This window comes from Clinocottus analis, unplaced genomic scaffold (assembly GCF_023055335.1).
Source record: "Clinocottus analis isolate CAN_PGR_092001 unplaced genomic scaffold, fCliAna1.0.p SCAF_14, whole genome shotgun sequence".
Taxonomy (NCBI): domain Eukaryota; kingdom Metazoa; phylum Chordata; class Actinopteri; order Perciformes; family Cottidae; genus Clinocottus; species Clinocottus analis.
Window position 1 is genome coordinate 2251622 of NW_027175865.1, and position 23924 is coordinate 2275545.

Consider the following 23924-nt stretch of genomic DNA (forward strand, 5'->3'; position numbering starts at 1 on the left):
CCCGCTCACATTTCTGGGTAACAAGTTTTACCAGTCCGTTCTTGTTTGTGATACCATACAACACGCCTCCTGAAACTTGCCTGCCTCACCTTATGTCGCTCTGTAATCTTTAAAAGACATGAGAAAAGGCCAAATATGGAGGTTGACCAGTAGTATGTGTGTTTTGACCCCAGTGATCAAAAGCTGTGTGTATGTTAGAAGCTCCTGGAGGAAGCACTACCGCAGTTTCTCCATCGCTTCTTAAAATAATTAAAAAAAACACAAAAGAAACGTCTTCATTTGGCAATGTTTAAGATGTTTATTGTTTTGGTTTTCAACTTAATTATGATCACAGCTCCCCCCCCTTAAAGAGGCACAGGCCTTCCTTTCCTGCGGAAACTTTTGCGATGGGTTTTGATCAGCATAAGCCAGTCCTTGAGTAGAGCGCTCTGCCTCAGGCAGGACGGGGCCAGGGGTTGGGGAAGAAGGAGAGACGTGGCGGGCCGCTGCTGCTGGGACGTGGCTCTTTGTTGGACGTCCTGCATGAGAATTCATTTCTTCTTCTCGGCCTTCTGTGCGGACTTGGTGACCTTGCCGCCGGCGGTGAGCTTCTTGTCCACGGACTTGATGACGCCGACGGCCACGGTCTGCCTCATGTCCCGCACGGCGAAGCGACCTGTTAGGAGAGAGAAGCGGAGGCGTCAATGAGAGGCTGAAAGGGGTCTTCTCTGTGTTTAAAGGTGCGGCCGGTGAAGACACAGTGCACACTACACTAAAGAGCAATGGTTTTATCAGAGTAAAGAAGCACAAAAACACCGGTAGAAAAGTACGTTTTCAGTTAGTTTCATCAATCTTTGTCATGTTAATGATGAATAATTGATTCATCATTAAAAACCTATAGAATGTTTAAATGAATGATTTTTAGCTTTGATGAAGACGAGCTGCGTTCACTCCATGAGCCCAGTTGGTATTATTCATGTGATAAACACACACCAGGGATGAATGAAAGAGTGCTTTATCTCCAGACACACGGGCCTTTTATCCAAACAACCATCTAAACAGTCTGTTTGTTCTTTTACTGACATTATACATCTTCATAAAACACGTTACGGTGAGCAAACATTTGCCCGAGTACACATCCAGTAGACAAGGAGCAACCCTAAGACTGACTTGGAGGTGTGTGTCTTACCTCCTGATGAATATAAGACCGATATCAAGTTGTTTTTTTAACTTCTGCAGGATACATGTGTAAATCTCGGAACCCATCGACTATCGATCAAAGGCCTGGTTTGTCCATACGACTCCGACCACCAAGGGAAACCAGGGCGCCTTCGACGCCAAAGTCTTGTCCCGTTAGCCTACCAAGCTGCTAACTGCCTCACTGTGATCACCAGCCGGTCTTTCACTGATGTCAGCTGACTGCTGTTGTAGGCAGGAAGCGTACAGCAGTTTCTAACAGAGCTTCATACTGAAAACAGCTGCTGAGAGTTTAATTGGGGGCCGAAAAAAACACAAACACTTAGCTGAGAGATGCTAGCACACAGAGTAAGAGCCGACAGGAAGTCGGTGGTACGTCCTCTGTAGGTTTTCTCCTTCGTCATTGAATCTGTTGTTTTTATCAAAAATATTGATTTGAGCAACTTTTTAATAGATCTTTTTTTTTCACAGCAGATGTTTTAAAGTACCAGAGCCTTAAAACCTGACGACCAAAATAAAGTGCATGAAATCAGTTACACCTGTAACATTTTTCATTTTTCTGATCAGGAAAAACAATATTCCCATATTCCCAATATTCTCATATTAAATCATTTATGAATATATGTTGAATACAACGCTCTATTAAAAAAGTATTGTGTTTCAAAAAACTGTAGAAAGCATTCGGTAGCACTTTATAATGCACTATTTATCTTTTCTTTTAAAATAAAATATTTTTAAGCATGAGTAAACATTGAATTCTTCGTTTATAAAACATTGTTCCAAGATAAACAGTCATTACTAACTCATTAATATGCAGTTCATAAACAGTTATACATGTTTTATTCTTGATTGAACTGTACTTTCCTGCTCTGACATGTCAAAATGTCTGCCGTGAAAAAGGTTGATGACTAATAACCAGAAAGCAGCGCTTCACTCACCCAGCGGGGGGTACTGGGAGAAGCTCTCCACACACATGGGTTTTCCAGGCACCATGGTGATGATGGCGGCGTCTCCGGACTTCAGGGCCTTGGGGTTGTCCTCAAGCTTCTTGCCGGAGCGACGGTCGATCTTCTCCTTGAGCTCGCTGAACTTGCAGGCGATGTGAGCGGTGTGGCAGTCCAGCACGGGGGCGTAACCCTGGGAGATCTGACCGGGGTGGTTCAGGATGATGACCTGCGGACGGAGAGACGTGGGGGTCAGGAGAGCGTCGCCTAAGGGTGTGGACCGGTTGGCGCTGGATGCCACTTTACTCCCACAGGCTGTGTGGGCCAACAGGGAACACCAAACTTATGAGTGGGAATAGCCAGAGTTACCCGATACTTAAGTCCCGATACGATAATATCGCGATACATTGAGTATCGCGATATAATGCGGTTTATTACATTTATTCCAACCGCAAATTGTCCCCAAAGGAAAACTATTATTCGAGGACCAAAACGTTTAGAATTGATTAAATAAAAGATCGATACTTGGCTTCCGTGTATCGATCCAATATCGCCACGCAAAATATCGCGATGCTATGCTGTATCGATTTTTTCCCCTAGACCAAATCCTCCATTCTGCTGTGTAACAGCAGCCTAAATTAAAGGGTCAATGCAATTCCAGAAAGGTACACTTAAGAAAGTGATGGGGATTCTAACTTCTAAGTATTGCAAATATCTATCCCTTCATATTTCACTCTCTATCGCCACACTGTCAACTGTTAATTAAAGGCCAAAACTGCCCAGGTGAGACCCACCTGGGCGGTGAAGTTGTCGGCCGCCATGGGCGGGTCGTTCTTGCTGTCGCCGGCCACGTTGCCGCGGCGGATCTCCTTGACGGACACGTTCTTGATGTTGAAGCCCACGTTGTCGCCGGGCAAGGCCTCGGTCAGAGTCTCGTGGTGCATCTCCACGGACTTCACCTCGGTGGTCAGGTTGGGGGGCGCGAAGGTGACGACCATGCCGGGCTTCAGGACGCCGGTCTCAACGCGGCCCACGGGGACGGTCCCGATACCTGAGAGTTAGAGAGTTCACAGTACGCTTTTTATAACGACACATCTTAGCAATGCCGCTGTCTTTTAATCACGTCTCATATCTCTCACAGTGTTTGAAACGTTCAGAGGGTTTGTTCTACATGATAGCAAGACGACACGGGGAAGCGGTTCAACTGTACACTCCTATGAACCGGTCTACCAAGTTGAACAAGTCTGAACAAGAGGTTGAGCCAACTGCCGCCACTCCCAGAGTTTAGGTGTTTCAGCACACACCGGAGGCTGGGACTCTTGCTCTTTGTGACGACTCATTTCAGTGTCTCCGATTTCCCCGCGAGATGCTGCCATTGCCGCTGCAACTTCTCCTTTCCAGGTTCCAAGATTCCAGGTGAGCAACTCGACCTAAACGTTTGAATTTGTTGTTTCGTACGGCTGTGTTTCCGTCCGGCTTTAGATTTTATAATTTTCTAAATTTTAGTGTAAGTGTAGACGTTGTGAGCAAATTAAAGTGTTGTTGGCTGCCGGCCACGTTTTGGTTTTGGATGAGTGAATTAAAACCTTCTCGGTCACGCAGGACGTGTGACATTGCGGGCTTCGTGCTTCTGTAATGGCGTTTTGTCGTTCTGGCATTTTCACTGTGCGTCTTCATTCAAAAGTCATGGAGCCTCAAGGGGTATTGGGCAACTTCTTGCGCGCGAGGGGGGGAAGTAAGAACAGTTCGGAGAACAGCTGTCAGCCGTAAAAGGAATGAGGCGGGAAGGAGGAGGAGCCATTTTGTTTCCAACACAGCCATGTTTTAAAGGGCTCTTTTTCGCCCTCTTTCAAGGCTCGATTCATGATCACTGTGAGCAAAAGAGAGAGACTCGTTCTGCATCTTACAGGAAGACTGCTGGTACGACTTATCATCACTTCCATCAATTACACAGCGTTCTGCTGCATATTTTATAACGTCCGACTAGACCGTATCGGGAGATTTAATTCCTGTTTGCTCATATGCTCTGTATAAAGTGTATATATATATATATATATATATATATATATATATATATATATATATATTTACAGCGCCGGTTGGTTTAACTGTTCTTTTTGTGTGGGAGTTTTTCATTTAGATTGAGATTACAACTGTGACTTCTGCGTAAAAAAACATTTGACTTTGGCATGCAGGCCGACATGTTGAATCCCATTCATGTGGTGGCTGAGGAGCCTATAATCATTTCGCCTTGAAGGGATGAGTTTACGAGGAGGCGGCGCTTCTCACCGCCAATCTTGTAGACGTCCTGCAGGGGGAGGCGCAGCGCCTTGTCTGTGGGGCGGGAGGGGGGCAGGATGGAGTCCAGAGCCTCCAGGAGGGTGACGCCGGAGGCGCCGCCCTCCTTGCGCTCGACCTTCCAACCCTTGAACCAGCTCATCTGAAGAAGAAAAAAACAGAGCGATGATTGGTTTAGAGATCTGAGTCAATGTCAGATTCCAGCTTTGCGTAAAATGAGCCCCTCTCACCTTCTCGCTGGCCTCCAGCATGTTGTCTCCGTGCCACCCGGAGATGGGGACGAAGGCCACGGTGGCGGGGTTGTAGCCGATCTTCTTGATGTAGGTGCTCACTTCCTTGGTGATTTCCTCAAAGCGCTTCTGGCTGTAAGGGGGCTCGGTGGAGTCCATCTTGTTGACTCCCACGATGAGCTGCTTCACACCGAGGGTGTAGGCCAGCAGGGCGTGCTCGCGGGTCTGGCCGTTCTTGGAGATACCGGCCTCAAACTCACCGACGCCGGCAGCAACGACCAGCACGGCGCAGTCAGCCTGATATTAATGACAAAAAAGTCATTTTATTTTAACATGCATACATAGAAAACAATTCTGCATTAAAAGGCAGCGGTTTGTACCTGGGAGGTGCCGGTGATCATGTTCTTGATGAAGTCCCTGTGTCCGGGGGCGTCGATGATGGTCACGTAATACTTGCCGGTCTCAAACTTCCACAGAGCGATGTCGATGGTGATACCGCGCTCACGCTCGGCCTTCAGTTTGTCCAGCACCCAGGCGTACTTGAAGGAGCCCTTGCCCATCTGTTGGGGTTGAAACAACGCGAATAGAGCAGAAAATGAAATAGGCGTCTGAATAAAAGTGGTAATCAGCCAGAACAGTTTAATTGAAATATTTTTTTTATTGTGTAAAACTTATATATCTCGATCATCCAATCACAGTTTCAGTCAGTCCTTAAAGCTGACTGTTGGTACTGATGACATTTTAATGTTACGGTATTTCTGTAACTTAGTTTGGAAAACTTAAACACCTTTTAAACTGTTTTTTTTTCAACAAAATATGCTAAATTACACATTAGTTAATAAATACTTAAATAAAGTAAAGTTAGGAATGTTTACTGGGTTGGATCAAATCAATTAAGAATAAACACAATTAAAATTTTGTCATATTTTGGCAGTTTTCATTCAGATCCCCGAGTTTAGAAACATACTTTATACTATTATCATTTGTTTGAAGCTGTAAATCAATTAAATCAACCACATTGTATATTGACATATTTAATGATGTACTTAAAAAGTATCAGGGTAACAACTCAGTGTTTAATTCTAACATTAGTGTGTGTGTTCAGTATGTCTAAACATGTTGTCTAATTTTTTATATGGATTTCTACTCATTAGGGAATACAGGTTGTTTTAATATGGAAATACTTGTTTCATTAATTTAGGCTGATGTACAATTAACCTATGACACTTGGTGTGATTTTAACAGGTACATTTATTAGTACAAGCTGCAGTGTGGACAGTACACGTCTTTAAACAGCAGGTGGCAGCTTTAACCAAGCAGTGAGCAGCTTCCTCCACCACACCCACGTCTTTAGGGAATATATACAGTCTGACTTCATAGATTCATATTCGTATGATTCACACATACGAGTACTTGGGTGTGATTGTGTATATAACATGATATACATATTGATAACAGGCTGGTGTCTCTAACAGAAACCAACCTCAGCGGCTTCCTTCTCGAACTTCTCGATGGTTCTCTTGTCGATGCCTCCGCACTTGTAGATCAGGTGACCGGTGGTGGTGGACTTGCCGGAGTCGACATGGCCAATGACCACGATGTTGATGTGGATCTTTTCCTTTCCCATTTTGTTTTACTGCACATGAACACGGGGAGCAGTCATGTTAACTTTATAGTGGACATTTTAGGTTCAAATGGACCGAGCTTGGAGGTCATTATAACTACGTGGCAATGTGTTTATAATGTCGTAATGTACGTGTAGATGTCGTAATAACTGCGGCGCAAAGCAGCTTATTACCGCGACCCGTTATAGTCGACGGAAACGCAGCGATGTGGTGCTGCGACATATCTAAATGTAGCGTCACCAACTTCACACGTTGGTCTTTTCTGGAGCAGTCTTTAGTCGGTGCGCGTGCCCGAGACCGGAAAGGCGACACTGGTGAGTCACGCGCCATGTGCTCAATGCCGGCTGCTCTGCTCTGCCTCCATGTTGCGCTGGGACTGCAGAGCCGCCATGTTACCGACTGATGCAAGCGCGCGACCCAACAACATGCAGCCACAGCACAGGGGGTGCGCGTTCACGACGGCACAGAGAAAAAAGGACTACCATGACTGGCAGAAAACTAAAGCTCAAGGTTTTTCCAATTAGCATCATTTATTTCTTTAACCGAACATTAAAGCCCCATTAAGACCAAACCAAAATATACCACCACATGCTATACAACGTTTGGATACAAGTCAAGGAGGTGAGCTGGCATGTTTACCTTTATGATAAATAGCCTTATATTTTTTAAAAAGCAGTCCTACAGGACATGATTCAGTCTGGATTCCGACAGTTTGATGATAATCTTATTCCAATACGCACGTCCTGAATAAGTGCCCCAGCGCCTCTATAATAAAGCCATGCATTTTTAAGAGTTTAGATCGGCTTAAAATGGACATTTTACCAACCTGTGCCCTGCAGAAAAAGGCGTCCCTTGATTTAGAGCAGAGGGGAAAAAAAGGACAGAATGCGATCAGTCCAGAGTTTTTATACTGAACCAGAAGAGAGGGGGGGCCGTGTATGCTCTTGGTGCTGTCAGACTAGAATAAGGGGTGCCATTGGCTGGGGCGGCATAATTCCTATCGAGACGATTGGACGACAAGTGCATCAGCGGACACAGATAGCATGGTCTAAAACAGCTGCAGCACAGACAGGCTGACTCGCCTGAGACTACCAGCTGCAACAGTGAAGGACAGACAAGCCAATTTCAATTTTTCAAAGACATTTATTTTTATTAGTTACCAGCAGCTTGCTTTCCAATTAAATGTGGCATTTTTAAACAACATTTCCAACTTAAACTTAACTGAGAAGAGGCACCGTCATGTGATTCAGGTAAGTGACAATGCCACGTAGTTCTTTTTTCCTGCGGAAACTTTTGCGATGGGTTTTAATCAGCATAAGCCAGTCCTTGAGCAGAAAGCTGTGCCATAAAGAAGATGATCCAGGGTAAGGGCAGGACAGAGACGAAGGAGTGGCCCGCTGCTGCCGGCACACATCTTGCTGCTGGATGTCCTGCACGGCCATTCATTTCTTCTTGGCGGCCTTGTCTGCAGACTTGGTTGTCTTTCCGGATGACGGCTCCTTGGTCTCGACTGACTTGATGACACCGACGGCGACCGTCTGCCTCATGTCACGCACAGCGAAACGACCTGGAGTAGAAGAGGGGGGGGTCGTTAGTAAATGCATTCTTGCACTTATTTTGCCATCTGCTTCTCTAAAATGGTGTACGTGGTATGTTGTTAAGACTACGTACCGAGAGGAGGGTAGCTGGAGAAGGACTCGACAACCATGGGCTTCTGTGGGATCAGTTTGACGATGGCTGCATCTCCAGACTTGACAAACTTGGGTGCGTCCTCAAGCTTCTTGCCGGAACGACGGTCAATCTTTTCGATCAGCTCGCTGAACTTGCAGGCAATGTGAGCAGTGTGGCAATCCAGCACTGGCGCGTATCCGGCGTTGATCTGGCCGGGGTGGTTCAGGATGATGACCTGTGGACACATTTTGATTTAGAACTGCCGAATTGCAACTTTACCCAAGAACTGGATGCAATTCTCTTAATGTTCACGATCACTTACCTGAGCGTTGAAGTGACCAGCTCCCTTGGGTGGGTCGTTCTTGCTGTCGCCAGCCACGTATCCACGACGGATCTCCTTGACTGAGACGTTCTTGATGTTGAAGCCGACGTTGTCACCGGGCATAGCTTCGGTCAGAGACTCGTGGTGCATCTCCACAGACTTCACCTCAGTGGTCAGGTTGCAGGGAGCGAAGGTGACGATCATGGTGGGCTTCAGGAGACCAGTCTCAACACGGCCGACGGGTACTGTTCCAATACCTGAGAAAATATTGTTGGTCTTGGTAAACAATATGCCCCAGCTGGTTTGAAACTAATTACAACATTGACTTTTGGAAATATGAGTTCTTACCTCCGATTTTGTAGACATCCTGCAGGGGCAGACGCAGGGGCTTGTCGGTGGGACGAGATGGGGGATTGATGGCATCAAGAGCCTCCAGCAGTGTGGTTCCACTGGCATTGCCCTCCTTGCGCTCAATCTTCCATCCCTTGAACCAGGTCATCTACAAACAAATTTAAAGAAAAGAATAAGTCTATGTCTGAACCATCAAGTCGACACCTTGAGCACCACAAAAAGGTTAAAGTCGCTCACCTTATCGCTGGCCTCCAGCATGTTGTCTCCGTGCCACCCGGAGATGGGGACGAAGGCCACGGTGGCGGGGTTGTAGCCGATCTTCTTGATGTAGGTGCTCACTTCCTTTTGGATTTCCTCGAAACGGGCCTGGCTGTAAGGGGGCTCGGTGGAGTCCATCTTGTTGACTCCGACGATGAGCTGCTTCACACCGAGGGTGAAGGCCAGCAGGGCGTGCTCGCGGGTCTGGCCGTTCTTGGAGATACCGGCCTCGAACTCACCAACACCGGCAGCAACGATCAGCACGGCGCAGTCAGCCTGATATTTAAAAAATATCAAATCAATTTGAGTAAAGTGACACTACAAAACACAACCTTGTTTAAGCTTATGTATGAACATAACAAACCTGAGAGGTGCCAGTGATCATGTTCTTGATGAAGTCCCTGTGTCCGGGGGCATCGATGATGGTCACGTAGAACTTGCCGGTCTCAAACTTCCACAGAGCGATGTCAATGGTGATACCACGCTCACGCTCTGCCTTCAGTTTGTCCAGCACCCAGGCGTACTTGAAGGAGCCCTTGCCCATCTGCAAAGGGACGATGGAAGGGAATATTTAGAATCATAATTCAGATGTAGTTCCTCATGTATTCTGTATGCATTTTAACTTCCTGGCCATTAGACTTATTACATTATATAAAACAAAAGTATTTATGCGAACTTTGCATTTGGTGACATTTAACATGTAGGCTACAGCTTAGCAAGCCAAATATACTGTATAGTAAACCAAATGTTGGATATTTGTACAACAGTCTGGGGCCTCAACTGAATGAAGTGCACAGTCACCGTCAACGCTGCTCGCGTTAAGCCCCGCCCCTGCGTGCGCGCACACGAGCTCATCGCTACATTCTCGTGCCGGGCCGTAGCGCTCAGAGTGGGCACGCTGACGCCGCCATCTTGCCTCTAGACTCCCAGTCTGTAACTGTTATAAAGATAGTGGAGGAAAAAAAAACCTGCTCACCTCAGCGGCTTCCTTCTCGAACTTCTCGATGGTCCTCTTGTCGATGCCTCCGCATTTGTAGATCAGATGTCCGGTGGAAGTGGACTTGCCGGAGTCGACATGGCCAATGACCACGATGTTGATGTGGATCTTTTCCTTTCCCATTGTTGTAGTTTCTATCACAAAAAAGAAAATGAACGCTCAATTTTAAAGGCGGGCTACAGTTTATTGGCCTTTCACTAATCATTATTCAGCCACGTTGGACGACAATGTGCCGTCAATTTAAAACCATGAAATCCTGGCCACAGCGCGACACAAACACTAACTAACGCGTAATAATTTATCAAACCGGTCGAAGCTCACATTTCTTACACTAGTCGAAAGATGGTTTAATAGTTAACCCGTTAACTAGTTGGCAAGGCTGCCGGATCTTAGCAGCTAGCAGGCGGCGGCTGCCGCTAGGCCTCAGTCGGCCACAAGCCAGCTTAGACACGTGTTACCCGATAGGCCACGTCGTGTTAAGTTACACATATTTCTAAATATACAGCTGCTATTTCGTTCAGCCTCCCAACACGCATCACTAGATAATGGTACAGTTGTTTAATGGAGGAGGGGGAAAAAAGAAAAGCTATCCCAGCATCCTCGGTTTTCTTTCCAGTGCCCTCTTTGTTCCCCTCCGGTCTCTCCTCCCTGCTAACCCGCTTGTTTAAACAACTTAAAATTGAAGCCAACACTCATTAACGTCAGCACAGGATACACACCGGTGTGGCAATTACGTTAGCGGAAGATAGTAGCTTGTCATTAAGTGTACCGTTAGCTCCGTCGGAGAAGATAAAATCCACAGGTTTGTGTAGAAGTTACATAACCGAAAAAAAGCAAAGTTCAGAATCAAACACCGTACGGAAGAAATATAAAAAAACCTCGAAGCCGCATCTTCTTAAGGTTACACCCTGAAGACAGTTAAAGGCCCGAGTTGAGCCCTCGCTCTCTCGTGTGACTCAAAAGTTAAGCTTACCGGTGTTTTTGGGTTTTCACGGCCGATGCTGCTGCCCCTACCAGGTAACAGAAAGAGGAAGACAAGGGTTGGACTGTAGGTTTTATACGAAATGGGAGGCGGCCTGATTTCCCGCCCCCCTCCCCGGTGGAGACCCCGCAAATCACACACATTCCTGCAAAAAACGTCAGCACGCAACCGGATGAACCGCGTGAAACATGTATGATGTCGCCGTCCGCTGTAACTCAGCACCAAAACCAACGACAACAGAGACACTGTACTCGTTAAAGGATAACACTATAGTTCAGAAATATATCGGAAAAGCACACAATTGATTGTGTTTAAAGTAGAAGGGTTATTTGACCCGCAATGTCATTGCATTGACCTTCATCAATAGGAAGTAGTATTACCATTAAGCGTCCCGTACAAGTTTTATAGTATAATAGGAATACTGATCTTGTTGCGTATAAATAATGGTCGACAGGATGTGAACAAAAACATACAAACACATGGTAATTATTTCTTTATGACATATCAGTTCAAGTTTATAGTAATTTCAGGTTTGTTTGATTTTATGTTTGGTTAGAAACAGATGATTCTCTGCTTGGGGTGAGGGGAGAAGATGTCCATGAATTTAAAAAAAAAAGAAGCAAATAACCAACTATTTCAGACACAAAGGTTATACTGGGACGACTCTTCAGCCTGTAAAGATCATCCAAATCCAAGAATTTGCATTTAAACAGAGCCCAGACCCCAAAAAGATGAACTCATGCGGACTTCAGGACACCTTATCTCGCTGGCCCTTTACATTTACAACAGATGCCCATTCATTTGATTGAATTAAGCACTGATGTTCTCACTGTGAAGTCTACTTTTCAGAGATTTCATCAAATTATTCTCCTTTAAACCGATCGGCATCTTTAATGCAGCTACGGTGGTTAATTAGGAATATTTGACTGATCTAGAAGAGACCAACAGAAAAACGTCCGGCTCTGTCACTTGGATGCTACTCGGAGGGGTCAGAAGGTCAGATTCTGCCTCTTCCTCCATCACTGTGTCTGGCATATTGCCCAGTATAGAGGCAGCTGGTATCCCCTGGCACACACGCTCGCTCGTCTTTCTCACCAGTTCAGGTAACAGCCACTCCGACTGGGCCGGCTGCTGCTTTCACTCAGCGGAGAAATCACAAGGGGAGCAGGGAGTCGCAAAGTGTGTGTGTGTGTGCCGGGGGGAAGTAGTGTGTCAACTTGCTGAAATAGTGATAAAAAAGAGTGTTAAGTGACCAGAAGAAGGGGTTCCCTCTGAGAAGCAACGTTCAGGTTATTAAAAAGCACAGAATGGGCAGGCGTCGTGTAAAAAGTAATTCTTGGTTGTAAAACGATTGTATAGAAATTTCTGTTGAATGTCAAACAAATACACTCTGCTGCATTTCAATTCACATGACATAACCCGTCTGACTACACTCACACTTCTCAACGTGAAGTACAGTGTGACAAGCCACTGCCATCCATAACCAGAGGCTTAGAAAAACATGTGGTCAGCTCTCTGTATGAGGCTCAAAAAAGGTGGACAGGTCTGATTTGTTCGATCACATATCTCTGGATATCTCTGGATGTGTTGACTGTGGGCCGAGGCTCCAGCTTATTGGGCAGCTAGAACATGGCTACACCTGAAGGGCAGATAACTGGACCTATTCTGACCTCCATAATTGATGGGGTCAATTGGTTTGACACAACCACTGCATTGAAGAGACGGAGGGGAAACTGTGTCACCATTGCATAGCTACTCAGAACCTCTACTTCAGTCATGAACACGTACGCGGTCCAGTTTTCAAGGCACTCTGTCCGTCAGTTGTCGAGATATTTTACTCAAAACCACAACCGTGTGCTTCATGGTGGCGCTGGAGGAAGACTTATTTGATCCCCAAAGTTTACCTCTGGAGACCATGAGCGTCACTCAGAACATGGCTGTCCCGAGAGCTACGGCGCTAGCATAGCTAAAAACACACCGCTCGGCTCAAGGGGCCTGTGATTATCTTATAACTGAACGATGTACAACAGCTGTGCACAACATGGTGTGTCTGTGCGTGTCTCTCTGTGTGTGTGTGAGAGAGAGAAAGAGGTGGAGATTGTGATTCAGCAGGCTAAGTGGCAGCACGTCAGTGATGAGTCATCGTGTGTGAGCGGTGGTTATAGCAACGAGAGAAGTGAAATGTTTTTGCATGACTGAGACAAAAAGCTGCTGTTTGTCAGGACAGATGAATGGGTGGAGGGGTACCAGGGCTAAATGTCTTTTATGTGAAAAACCCCACTCCCCTTCCAAACACTAAACATGTTCACATTGTCTCCCGTTTCAGCCGCAACAGCACTGAGGACGCCCACTGAAGTTGGATTGATGAGGCCTGGCTCGCAGTTCATCCTCAAAGGCGTCGGATGGGGTTGGCTCTCCGGGGTCCCGGGTTTGTCTCCGTCAAACTGGGAAGAAGCTCCTCTTCGTGGACAGGGGCATCGTGGTGTAGACGATTCACAGGAGAACACAAAGAGACAAACCCTCGCCTCAGGCGCTCACAAACCAAAACGGTTGCGAAGCACTGCTTTAAATAACACATTTAAATAATATTTGCTTGTTGTGTGTGAAAAAACGGGATACTTTAAACACTTTGGCATCTAAAAAAACACCAAATTGAATTCCTTTTCAGTGAAAGTACTCAGGTAAACATGTAACATAACTTAAGCTGTAATATATACTAATATATAGACATACACTAGCCATGTAAAGACATTATGAATTCCAGTTAAAAGCACATTTTGCCGTGGGTAGCAGCATCGGCTGGTGCTTCGGAGTCGTCTTTATCTGCCAGTTTTAAGAGACGTGACTTGGTGTCCGTGTGGGCGCAGCAAAGAAAGACAAGAAGTCTCTCTGACTGATTCTGATAAATGCCAACATTTAAAAATAATCCGGCATTCATGTGCATACAGGCGAGAGTTTAAGGTAACTCAATCTCAATATCATCGTCAGCCCACCTAATGCAAACGCAGTCTGAGCCAGGGCGAAACAGTTAATGCAAATAAAGTGCATTTGCGACACACAACCGGTTTCACATCTCCTGCCCACCCCCTGCTTCACACTTGAAAACAAAGTATTCCCTTCTGGTGTCCAGGCTATCGTCTGGATTTGTTTCACACCCGGAGTGTGAAGGAGACGTGTTTATCACATGCAGATCACAGCCTCTTGAGTAGGTATGATGCAACAATTTAAATAGTCTGCAGCAAATTCTATTCAACCGCCTCAGGTTGCCCACTCAAGCCAAGAGGGGGCAATCTGAGCCGAGCCAAGCGGCTTTTATCCATATGCCGGTTCTATAACGTAGCTTTTGTGGATCTGTAAAGCCTGTTGGAAAATTGCAAATAAACTGGATTAAAAAAAACAACTTTTGTGAGTGATTACGTGTGAGTTTCTCTTGTCCAAATGCAAGACAGGTCAATGGTGTTTTCAGTATTTCATAAAACCGTTTAGCCTTGAAATCAGTTAAAACCACATTTAAACTTTTAAATGGTGAGATTGTATTTTAAGGTTCTCTGATTATCTTTATTTTTATTTTTAAAAGTGCATTCTACTGCTAACAAAAGTGGTAATATTTCTTGAACAATATGTTATGAATCATGTGACTTTTATTATGTTTCATCATACTGGCCTTTCACATGTTTTAGTACAGGTATATTGTACGAGACAAAATGTCAGAAGGAATTCCTATCAGATAACAAACATTAAAATAACAAGGAAAGCTTACCAAAATATCCCTGAAGGCCCACTGAGGCTCCAGGAGGTATTGTTCATAACCTGGCATTATTTTACAGCAACAGTCTTGCTTTATATACTCCTGACTTTAGAGTTGTGGAAGTGAATTATAGATTGAAATAAACTGATGAATACATAATTGTATCACTTGTGAGGCAAGTCATAATAAGTGTGTCATCCATATATTTATTAAACCAACCAAATGCAATTAAAAAATATATATAAATATAGTAATGATAATGTATGTTAACGTTGCACATGTGAGGTGAATACTGGCCCCCTTCCAGTCAAAATACTGCAGTCATCAAAAGTGTAATAGCACAATGCTACCGTGACCTCATAACTGCTACATAAGGTTGGAAATTAGGTTTTAAAACGCCAATAAAGAAATAAGTCACTATATTTTTCGGCGGTTACAAAATATTAATTGGTAGAAAAAATAATAATTGAAAAGGGAAAGTGAACCATAATGAATACAGCGCGATGCAAAAGAAGGGCGCAGACCATTCTCGTGACACAAAAAACCCGTTTCGTCATGAAAACATCCGGGTCATTCGTGGAAAAATCTGATGCAAGCTCCAACGCGGTCCTTGTAACCAGGGCTACGCCCATGGATCCTTAAAGGGACACGACACCCCGTCAGCGGACTGCGACACATCCGCTATTTCAGCACTAGTTGATGGAGTTAAGCGTTTAGATGATGTACAAGTACTTACAAATATACGGATGCGTTTGTAAATTAAAGCAGGAAATTACGGAAGCCCATTTCCTGACTTACAGGATCTTTATGTTTTTATCACAGTGCGGAAATGGGCTTTATTGTGTAACTTGTACTTGAAGTATTCAAAATAAAAACTCAGTGAAGTAAAATGTAATAACCCTCAATTCATTGAGTTACTTAATGTTTCTATTTTGAGTTATATTTCTACTCCATTACTGAATTTTACTTTACATTTATTTGATACCTAGAGCTACTTTATGAATCAATATGAGTTAATAAAAATACAATGCATTACATTAAATTAAACCAACAATGCATTTCTCTACTCCAACCAGCTAATAGTACACAAAATAATGTAACACTGTCAAAGCCCTTTTGGGCTGCATAGTGAGTACTTTACTTGTATACTTTGAGTCGACGTTCTGAGTAATATTTTGTACTAAAGTAATTTTCTGACCGAAGGCGTTTTGCTTGTATTTTTATGTTTTTAATTGTGGTATTGCTACTTCTACTCAAGTAGAGGATGTCACTACTTCTTCCACCACTGGTAGTATACACCGTTAGTACTACATATTATAAATATAACAGCTGCTTTGAATAAGAAGTGTCATTCAAAAGGTTTATTTTACATTTTGACCGCCCAGAGATCACTGCTGGTATTTTCTTTATTGTGTCATCTAGTGGCCAAAAAGAAACACTGCTTATCGATGAGCAGAATAAAAGAAATTTAAGAGTTGTGTTTATTTGAGTATTGATGAGACACGGGAAGAATGCTTTCACCTCAACAAGATTGGCTCAGTAAGAACAGGAACATCTTAAATATTATGTTCAAAGACAGAGACACTCCATTCACATCCCACAGATTTTAGGTTTGCTCAGTAAAACATGATCGTTTCCAAAAAATAAAGACACACTTCATATATTTTGTACAATCTCACACTTTTCCAAAGCCCAGAGAAGGTAAAGACATTATTGCATCTGTTTAAAAAAATTGTGTATATTTACAATGAGTTAACAACGAATGCTTGAGTCCTGTGTCTCTAAAAACAACAGATATCGTAGTTGAAGAGAAATCGCTGCAAAAGCACATATTTCTAAAAAATACATCTTCAAAAAAGTAAGACTTATTTCTTGGCACTTTTACAAACAAATATTACATTCTTGGCAGTCAAAGATGCTTTGTTTTTTTCTGAATCAGAGTAAAGAAACCTAATTTTCTAAAGATTAAAAAAATGTTGTACAAAGAGTTCTTTGCAAAAATATTGTCACCGTTATTAAATACAAGGCTTTTGTTGTATTTCATGATGAAAGTGCTTCTTTTTCCTTGAAAAGGGTCAGGAAACAGACCCCACTGTCAACAAAGCGGTTCAAGTATTATGGTATGTTATGGGTCCTGCCCCGTTCACAGCTTAGGAAAAACATAAAAAATAACATTCAAAAAAAGTACACAAATTGATTTGTTTTGATTCGACCTGAGGTGCCACATAGTCCATATATTCATATGTAAAATGCAAGTATTACTAGTTATGATGTGAGAATTTGTCCAACACAAATAGCTTGACTTTAAATGAGGCTTCTGTCACCTTCTACAACAGAAGACTATTCTGTAAAGTACAATATGACTAAAAAGTCTTTGCTGTCATGATTATACAAATCAGTTTAAATGCTCACCCATCATAAACTTTGCAAGATTAAAATTATAATAACATTTAGATTATTCTTGCTCAAACTTTGCTGGTCCACTGATATAAAAGTTATTCTCGACTGATAATGATGTTTGTACCTTTCTGTGAAAACCGCATTTCTACATTTAAAGAGGTAGTAATCTTTTTTTCTGGGTTACAACCGTCTCTTAAAGCTCTCCCGCATCGGCCACTTCTGTTGGTCCGACGTCTTCGTCTGAATGATCACGTTTAAGTGGAGATGGACCTGCTCCTGTCTTTCTCAGCGTCCGCTTCCTCCTCCTCGCCGCCGACGGCCCACGGCTGGATGTTCCCGCTGCCGAATACGGTGAAGACGAGAGCGCCGGTGACGTTGATCCCGGCGGCCAACCAGAAGACCTGTTGCCAGCCCGCCAGGGTGCGCTGAGGCCCGGAGGAGGAGAAGGGGAGTGTGTTACTTCAGGGCGTGTGGTTGATGTTGTGTACTGTGTGTCGCTTTGAATATTTTAAAGCAACACACAATTGTCTTGCATTGAAAAATGTCTCCTGTCTGTTATATTATTACTCATGTTGTCATGTAAAAGCAGTATTTCACTATTGTAGTGTACTTTTGACCATTGCACTGCAACAAATGACTATTTTCATCATGAATTATTCAGTTGATTATTTCCTCTATTAATCGATTGATTGTTTGGTTTGTAAAATAATCAGAAAATAGTTTCAAATCCTTTCACAATTATTTACTTTCCTCCACCAATGCAATGCAATGTCCATCTCATAATAAACTCAACTCTAAATGTCAAAGTCTTGTGATTGTCTAAACGTTGTTTAACAAGCTTTCATTTCATTTCAAGTGAAAGAAAACACACACACACACACACACACACACACACATATATATATATATATATATATATATATATATATATATATATATATATATATATATATATATATATATATATATATAAAAATATTAAGTACCTCCCTTAAAGGCCTCTAGCGTCAAATATTTGCTGTTACCCATCATGCACTTTTACAGAGATGCACCTTCATGAGACTTACATCCTGAGTTAAATATCCGGTAGCGATGGGGGCCACAATTCCAGGGATGGTCCCGAATGTGTTGGTGATTCCTAGAAGGAATCCTGCGTACCTGCGTACATTTTATTCAGTATTTTAAAAAAACAAACAGCGAGAGTGAGTAGTTATCAGCCTGATCACACATAATACAGGTACTGTATCTAGATAAAGCCACATCATCATTCTACTGTTCGTACACCTGAGTGTTGATTTGATCAGTTGATCAACAGAATAAGATCAGAACAACACCCATGGGTGATAACACCCACCGTGGAGCGATGTCGATTTGGTTTATGTAGACTGCGGCGGAGTTGGCCCCTCCGATGGTCGTGGAGAGCGTGAGGAAGGTGACGGCGAGGACGTGGTTGCAGCCGGCGAAACTCACAGCCGTAAGGAAAGATGCCCCCGACAACAGACCTGGAGAAGTGTGGATGGTGAAAGAGGAAAGAAAACACGTTGAGGGAAGCATCTCTGGTGTTACTGGCTCTCTTTGTGTCTTTCTGTATTTAGTTGTAACTACACTAAAACAACTAAAACAAAAAACACTCTGTCCTTTTTTCAATATTATGTGTCAACCAGATGAGGGCAGCGTTGCTCAACTCAGAGACACGACAACCACCAAACCGCTGGTTTGCTCTCAGGACATTTTGAAAACTTAAAAAGAAAAAAATGTATACTATTTGTGGAGGAAAAGTACAAAGGTAGTTTGTACTTGGTGAATTTAAGAAGTCATGTCATTGCTGATTATTTAGTGGTGTGAAACTTGACTTATGTAAAAGAGGCGGCAACACCTCTGTGAAGAGAAGACAACGCTCTCACCCGTTGCAAAGGAAGAGCTCGTCAATATCTAACAATAACTGTGCATTGACACAGAGGGATCAACGTGGGGGAGTTTCTTTTACCTACGAGTGCGAAGAGTTTGCGTACGACGGTGATGCTGAACACCTTCCTCTTGATGAGGTTGTCCGCCACGACGCCCGACACCATCGCGGACAACCAGGCACCGAGGTACGGCAGAGCGGAGAGGAAGCCATTCTGGACGGAGACAGAGAGACATGTTGTTGGTCGATGCCTCTGTTGCGCAACGCGTTTGACCCCAACATCTCATCATCATCATCATCATCATCACTGAAGACATCCCAGTGAACATTATGAAGAACATTATGAAGAACATCATTAAGCCGAGAGGGAGCTGAGAAGATTGATTCCACTCTCATGTCGGTGTGGAAAATATGAGGCTAAACCCAGCGGCTGGTTAGCTTAGCATAAAGACTGGAAGCAGGGGGAAAGAGCTAGCCTTGGTTCTGTCAAGGTCAAGGTGTACCACCACTCGGAGCACACCGAACATTTTGTGAGCTTTTTGTGAGCACATGATCACTTTAATCCATGCACCATTGCACTTTTCCATGCAATATTTAATATTCACTTTTGTATTTCTTTCTTTTTTTCAGGACTTTGTACAATTTCTAATCCATCTGTAAATACAATTTCCATCTGTATATTTTAAATATCTGATTCATCTGTATTTATTTTAATTTTTTAATTTATTTATTTTTTAAATTTTTTTATTCCATCTGTATATTTTATTCCTGTAAATTTAATATCCTTCTTGTTACTGCTAAGAAATGTTTTCTGTTATTACCATTCTATTGTTTATTTATATTACTTGTTTCTTTTATCTTATTACTTATTACTTGTGAGCAGTGCTACTGTAATCCTGTAATTTCCCCACAGAGGGACTAATAAAGGATTATCTTATATTATCTTATCTTACTACCTCTAAAGCTCAGTGAATATTGTGTTTGAAGTGAAATTGGACCGACAGATACAAAACAGCTGGCATTATGCCAAAACCGAGGAGCAGATGCATACTTTAAAAAACCTTTTCGGTTTGTTCACTTTTATGGTTTTGAACCGCGGCTGGTGAGCTGACAGCTCGAGAGTTTAATTTGTCTTTTACGACGACTTGGAGCTGATTGCCTGCATTCCTCACTGCTTGTTGTTTTTAAATTTGAAGGACGTGCGTTATATGATGCCGTATTCATTAAATCACACAGTACAGCAGCAGCCGTTGCCGACACACCTGGCGGAGATCTGAGCCCACTTTTCTAGCTTGCGATCAGTTTCGACGCGAAAACAGAGGAATAAATAAATCGGGGGGAAAAAAACTCACTGATTTCATATCATAGTGCATGATGTCGTTCATGTAGATGGGCAGGGAGGTGAGCAGGGTGTAGTAGGACCAGTTGGAGCATATCTGGCCGATGATGATGGCCCACAGAGGGACCGACAGCAGCATGGGCAGCACGGGGACGGACCAGCCGTGACCTGTACCCTGCAGACAAGGACAAATCTTGAGAAAACACGAAATACACGATAACAAGAGGAAGTCATCCCTCTTGTGAACCGCATCGTGCCCCAGTAGCAGAGAGTGAATAAAGTAAATGAGAAAGTGTTCACCTGTGGTCCGATGGCCTTTATGATGTAATCCCTCTCCTCTGTGCTGATTCGACGGTGGGTGAGAGGGTCACTTGATGCAAACACGAACCAAAAGATCGCCCACAGACCACCAGCCCCCCCTGAGAGAGAGAGAGAGAGAGAGAGAGAGAGAGAGAGAGAGAGTGAGAGAGAGAGAGAGAGAGAGAGAGAGAGAGAGAGAGAGAGAGAGAGAGAGAGAGACTAGTTATTAAACATAGTGGTGAAAACATTTCCTTTGTGAAGTGGTGGAAAGTACATTTTATCAAGTACAGCAACCATGTACAATTTTGGGATACTTTACTTGAGTATTTCCTTCTGCTACTTTATACTTACGTACAATTGCTCAATTTCACTTTTTCTCACCTACATGTATTTGATAACTTTGAGTTACTTACATCCAGACAAATGATCCGAGTACTTCTTCCACTCTCGCTTTGTGTAGTCTTAGTATTCTACAAGTTAATGTAACTGATTTCTCTGTGTTAAATACAGCAGCGTGTATCACATCTAATTTCTTGCATATCAATCATTGACATATCAGATTGCAACTTTATTATTGTGCAAAGTCTACCGCCCCTGGCATCTTTTTCTGTGAGATTAGAGCCGAGGTCACGCTTGTCTTTTCAAACGAGACTTTTGTCATCCGATCACACCGGGACGCAGTAACTGTCGAGCCTGAGCGCCTGGAGGTCGGACCTGAAGGACTGAAGTGTGTATGTGTGATAGTATTTGGATTTTCCCTCCCTCACCACACAGGTAGAAGACAGAGGGCCAGCCTATGGTCTGGCAGATGTAGCCGGCGAGCGGCAGAGACACAAAGGCCCCAAAGTTGCCTCCGGATCCCGACAGCGTCATCAGGCGAGAGCGCTCCAGAGGAGGAGCCCACCGAGCCCAAATGGACATCATGGCGGGGAACGTCACACCCTGGAGAGACGCAGAGAGACAGGGAGTGAGACGCAGAGGCATGCAGCAGCTTGTTGGTTCTGCCGATGCAAAATGTAGGTTTCAAATCCTTCCTCTGCAGTAATATTTGTAAAACACAGATTGATCTGCAAATAAATGCCCCTTTCTCTATTGTTGCTGTTAATTTCCTCTGTAACTCAGACAGAGCCCTCCCGCGGCCTCCTGCACACCCACCTCAACACACTCTTACCTCCATTAAACCCTCCGTCACTCGTAGCGCAAACAGCCAGGATGGGCCCATCCGGGCGGCCAGAGGGGTGAACATCGTGAGGACGGCGGTGACCAGCACGCCCAAACCCAGGAAGATGCACCCCCCGTAGCGACCGGACAGGTAGCCGCCCGGGATCTGCGTGAACAGGTAGCCGAAGAAGAAGGCGCTCAGCAGCCAGCCCTGAGTCTCTGAGTCCCACGGGTACTGTGGGATCTGAGATAAGAGGACGGGGAGTGGTTTTTTTTTTGCATTCAGACATTGTTAAAAGGCCACCTACACATTTTCATCTGATGTAAGATGAGTTGTCACCACCTGGAAAAGGTAACAGAGGTCGTATACAATATGTTTTTATAACACATGTGTAAAAAGGGTCAAAGGGGAAAGAATTGAATCAAAATGCACAGTATTTGTAAATGTTTAAGAATCCGTGGAATGAAAACAAATGCATGAACTGTTAGTTACCCCCTCAGGTTGAAGGAAAGGGTCGCTGCCGTTTTTCGACCCCGGCGGCAGCGGACAGGTGCTGGTATCGGAGCTGTTCTGGGATGGCTGGAGGTCAGTGGTATTCACCATGGCTACCATTGCAACACTGAGGTTGACCCGGAGAGCGTAGACCATGGACATGCCCAAGAACATCAGGACGGCCATGTTGAGGCGAGTCGAGCAGCACTGGGGAGGGACTGCACACACAGAACACAACGATGTGTACTTGGAGTCGAGTCAAATGTTTCTCTTTCAGAAAAGATACCTCACTCTCAACGAGACTGCCTGATTAAATGAGGGTTAAATGAAAATATTAAAACATTTGGTGGTTTTCCTGCCACAAAGACAACACACACCGTCATTGCTCTCGATGAGGGATTTAATGTCATTGCTCTTGTCCAGAGGGGCCACGTTGATGGAGGAGCCATTTGCTACCGACATGGCACTCGGCTCACCCGGGTTCATATGAAGAGAGGAAATTGATTGCTGGACAGAGAAAAGAACTGATCAGGAGACGTGGAAAAACAAACGATGACAGACAAGGAGGATGTTAGATCAACACAGACCTGAGCAGGTTTTGAGAGGAAACCTGATAACACTTCCTGGTTCCACGAGATGTCCGAAAAAGTTTCACCAAACCTGCAAACTGAAGAGCAGAGCTGAATCCACAGCGAGGTGGAGAGATGATGAAGAGGAGGATGAAGCTCAGCTGGACCTTGTCTCTTTACTGAACTAGAAATTGTGAACAAGAAATAAAAAAGGTTACACAACCACAACAACAATAACATGCATCCTGCGTTTGATACACGTGTGTTTTACAACAGTCGGTTAAAACATGAAAATATGCAAATGTTCGCCATCTTCAACTCTGGGATATTATAAGGAATATTTTCTGACATTTAATAATCAAAACGATTAATCAATAACGGAAATTTTCGTTAGTTTCAGCTTCAAATAATTGATCAGAGTAATAACTTTATATTGAATGCTATTACATATAAATATAGAGAGGATTTGTCGGTCGAGGTGATCGATATAACTGCTGAGTCAATGTTCAGAGTTTCACTTCTCACACTTGGTGCTGTTCAGCTTTGATGGGCAGGAAAGTCCTGACTCATGATGTTGCTTGCAGCAGAAAAATAAAAGTAGTATCTGAGCAGAAAGACGAAATGTTCTTGTACCGATTCAATACTGGTTCGTGTGTTGGGTCGGGTTTCAAAAGGTCGAGAACTCGTAACAGCAGAAAGTATACAGTTTGCAACCTGTCGAAGGTCATTGCGTCAATAAACAGTTACGTGACCCTTTGATTATCACTCCAGCTCGTCTGTCCGGGTAATCTCAACGAGTTTTACAGTTCAGGTCAATACTTATTGTCTAAAGAACATTGACATATGAAACTTTGATCCTAACTTTACCTAATTATGCAGCGTACAGCGTCGAAACCTCCCCAAACTGTGTTTGTTAACGCATAAAATGCAAACACTGGAGCGAGTGAGGGACTACTTTCAGGACATTTATGTGGATCTATTTAATGATTGTTTTCTTGGTCTAAAAAATGGTTTATGGTCTATAAAATCATTGATTCCTGTGTTTTATGTCTTATCTTTTTTTTTATTTAAAAATTTCATTTTAAATTAGGATGTCTTGTTTTTATACATGTTTTTATATGTTACTGCTGTGCTAACTTTCTGTTGCCAACGTA

The 23924-nt window shown here is 43.6% G+C and overlaps 3 protein-coding genes across 3 annotated transcripts; all 3 read right to left on the reverse strand.

The window, feature by feature from the left end:
• Positions 1 to 284: 284 nt before the first annotated feature.
• On the reverse strand, positions 285 to 7206 carry LOC137784366 (elongation factor 1-alpha). The gene is made up of 8 exons (XM_068574945.1): positions 7100 to 7206; positions 6132 to 6284; positions 5029 to 5208; positions 4649 to 4945; positions 4410 to 4560; positions 2915 to 3171; positions 2115 to 2349; positions 285 to 655 (listed from the first exon to the last, which is right to left on the reverse strand). The coding sequence occupies exons 2-8, from the start codon at positions 6273 to 6275 to the stop codon at positions 531 to 533; spliced, it is 1389 nt and encodes a 462-aa protein (XP_068431046.1). The 5' UTR covers positions 6276 to 6284; positions 7100 to 7206; the 3' UTR covers positions 285 to 530.
• A 190-nt stretch (positions 7207 to 7396) lies between these two features.
• On the reverse strand, positions 7397 to 10997 carry LOC137784365 (elongation factor 1-alpha). The gene is made up of 8 exons (XM_068574943.1): positions 10846 to 10997; positions 9852 to 10006; positions 9240 to 9419; positions 8855 to 9151; positions 8615 to 8765; positions 8267 to 8523; positions 7945 to 8179; positions 7397 to 7840 (listed from the first exon to the last, which is right to left on the reverse strand). Exons 2-8 carry the CDS (start codon positions 9993 to 9995, stop codon positions 7716 to 7718), a joined length of 1389 nt encoding a protein of 462 aa, XP_068431044.1. The 5' UTR covers positions 9996 to 10006; positions 10846 to 10997; the 3' UTR covers positions 7397 to 7715.
• Positions 10998 to 17078: 6081 nt separating this feature from the next.
• LOC137784799 (sialin-like) lies at positions 17079 to 22663 on the reverse strand. The gene is made up of 10 exons (XM_068575735.1): positions 22579 to 22663; positions 22202 to 22419; positions 21719 to 21952; positions 21315 to 21489; positions 20548 to 20666; positions 20261 to 20422; positions 18990 to 19122; positions 18357 to 18504; positions 18070 to 18160; positions 17079 to 17427 (listed from the first exon to the last, which is right to left on the reverse strand). The coding sequence occupies exons 1-10, from the start codon at positions 22661 to 22663 to the stop codon at positions 17257 to 17259; spliced, it is 1536 nt and encodes a 511-aa protein (XP_068431836.1). The 3' UTR covers positions 17079 to 17256.
• Positions 22664 to 23924: the final 1261 nt, after the last annotated feature.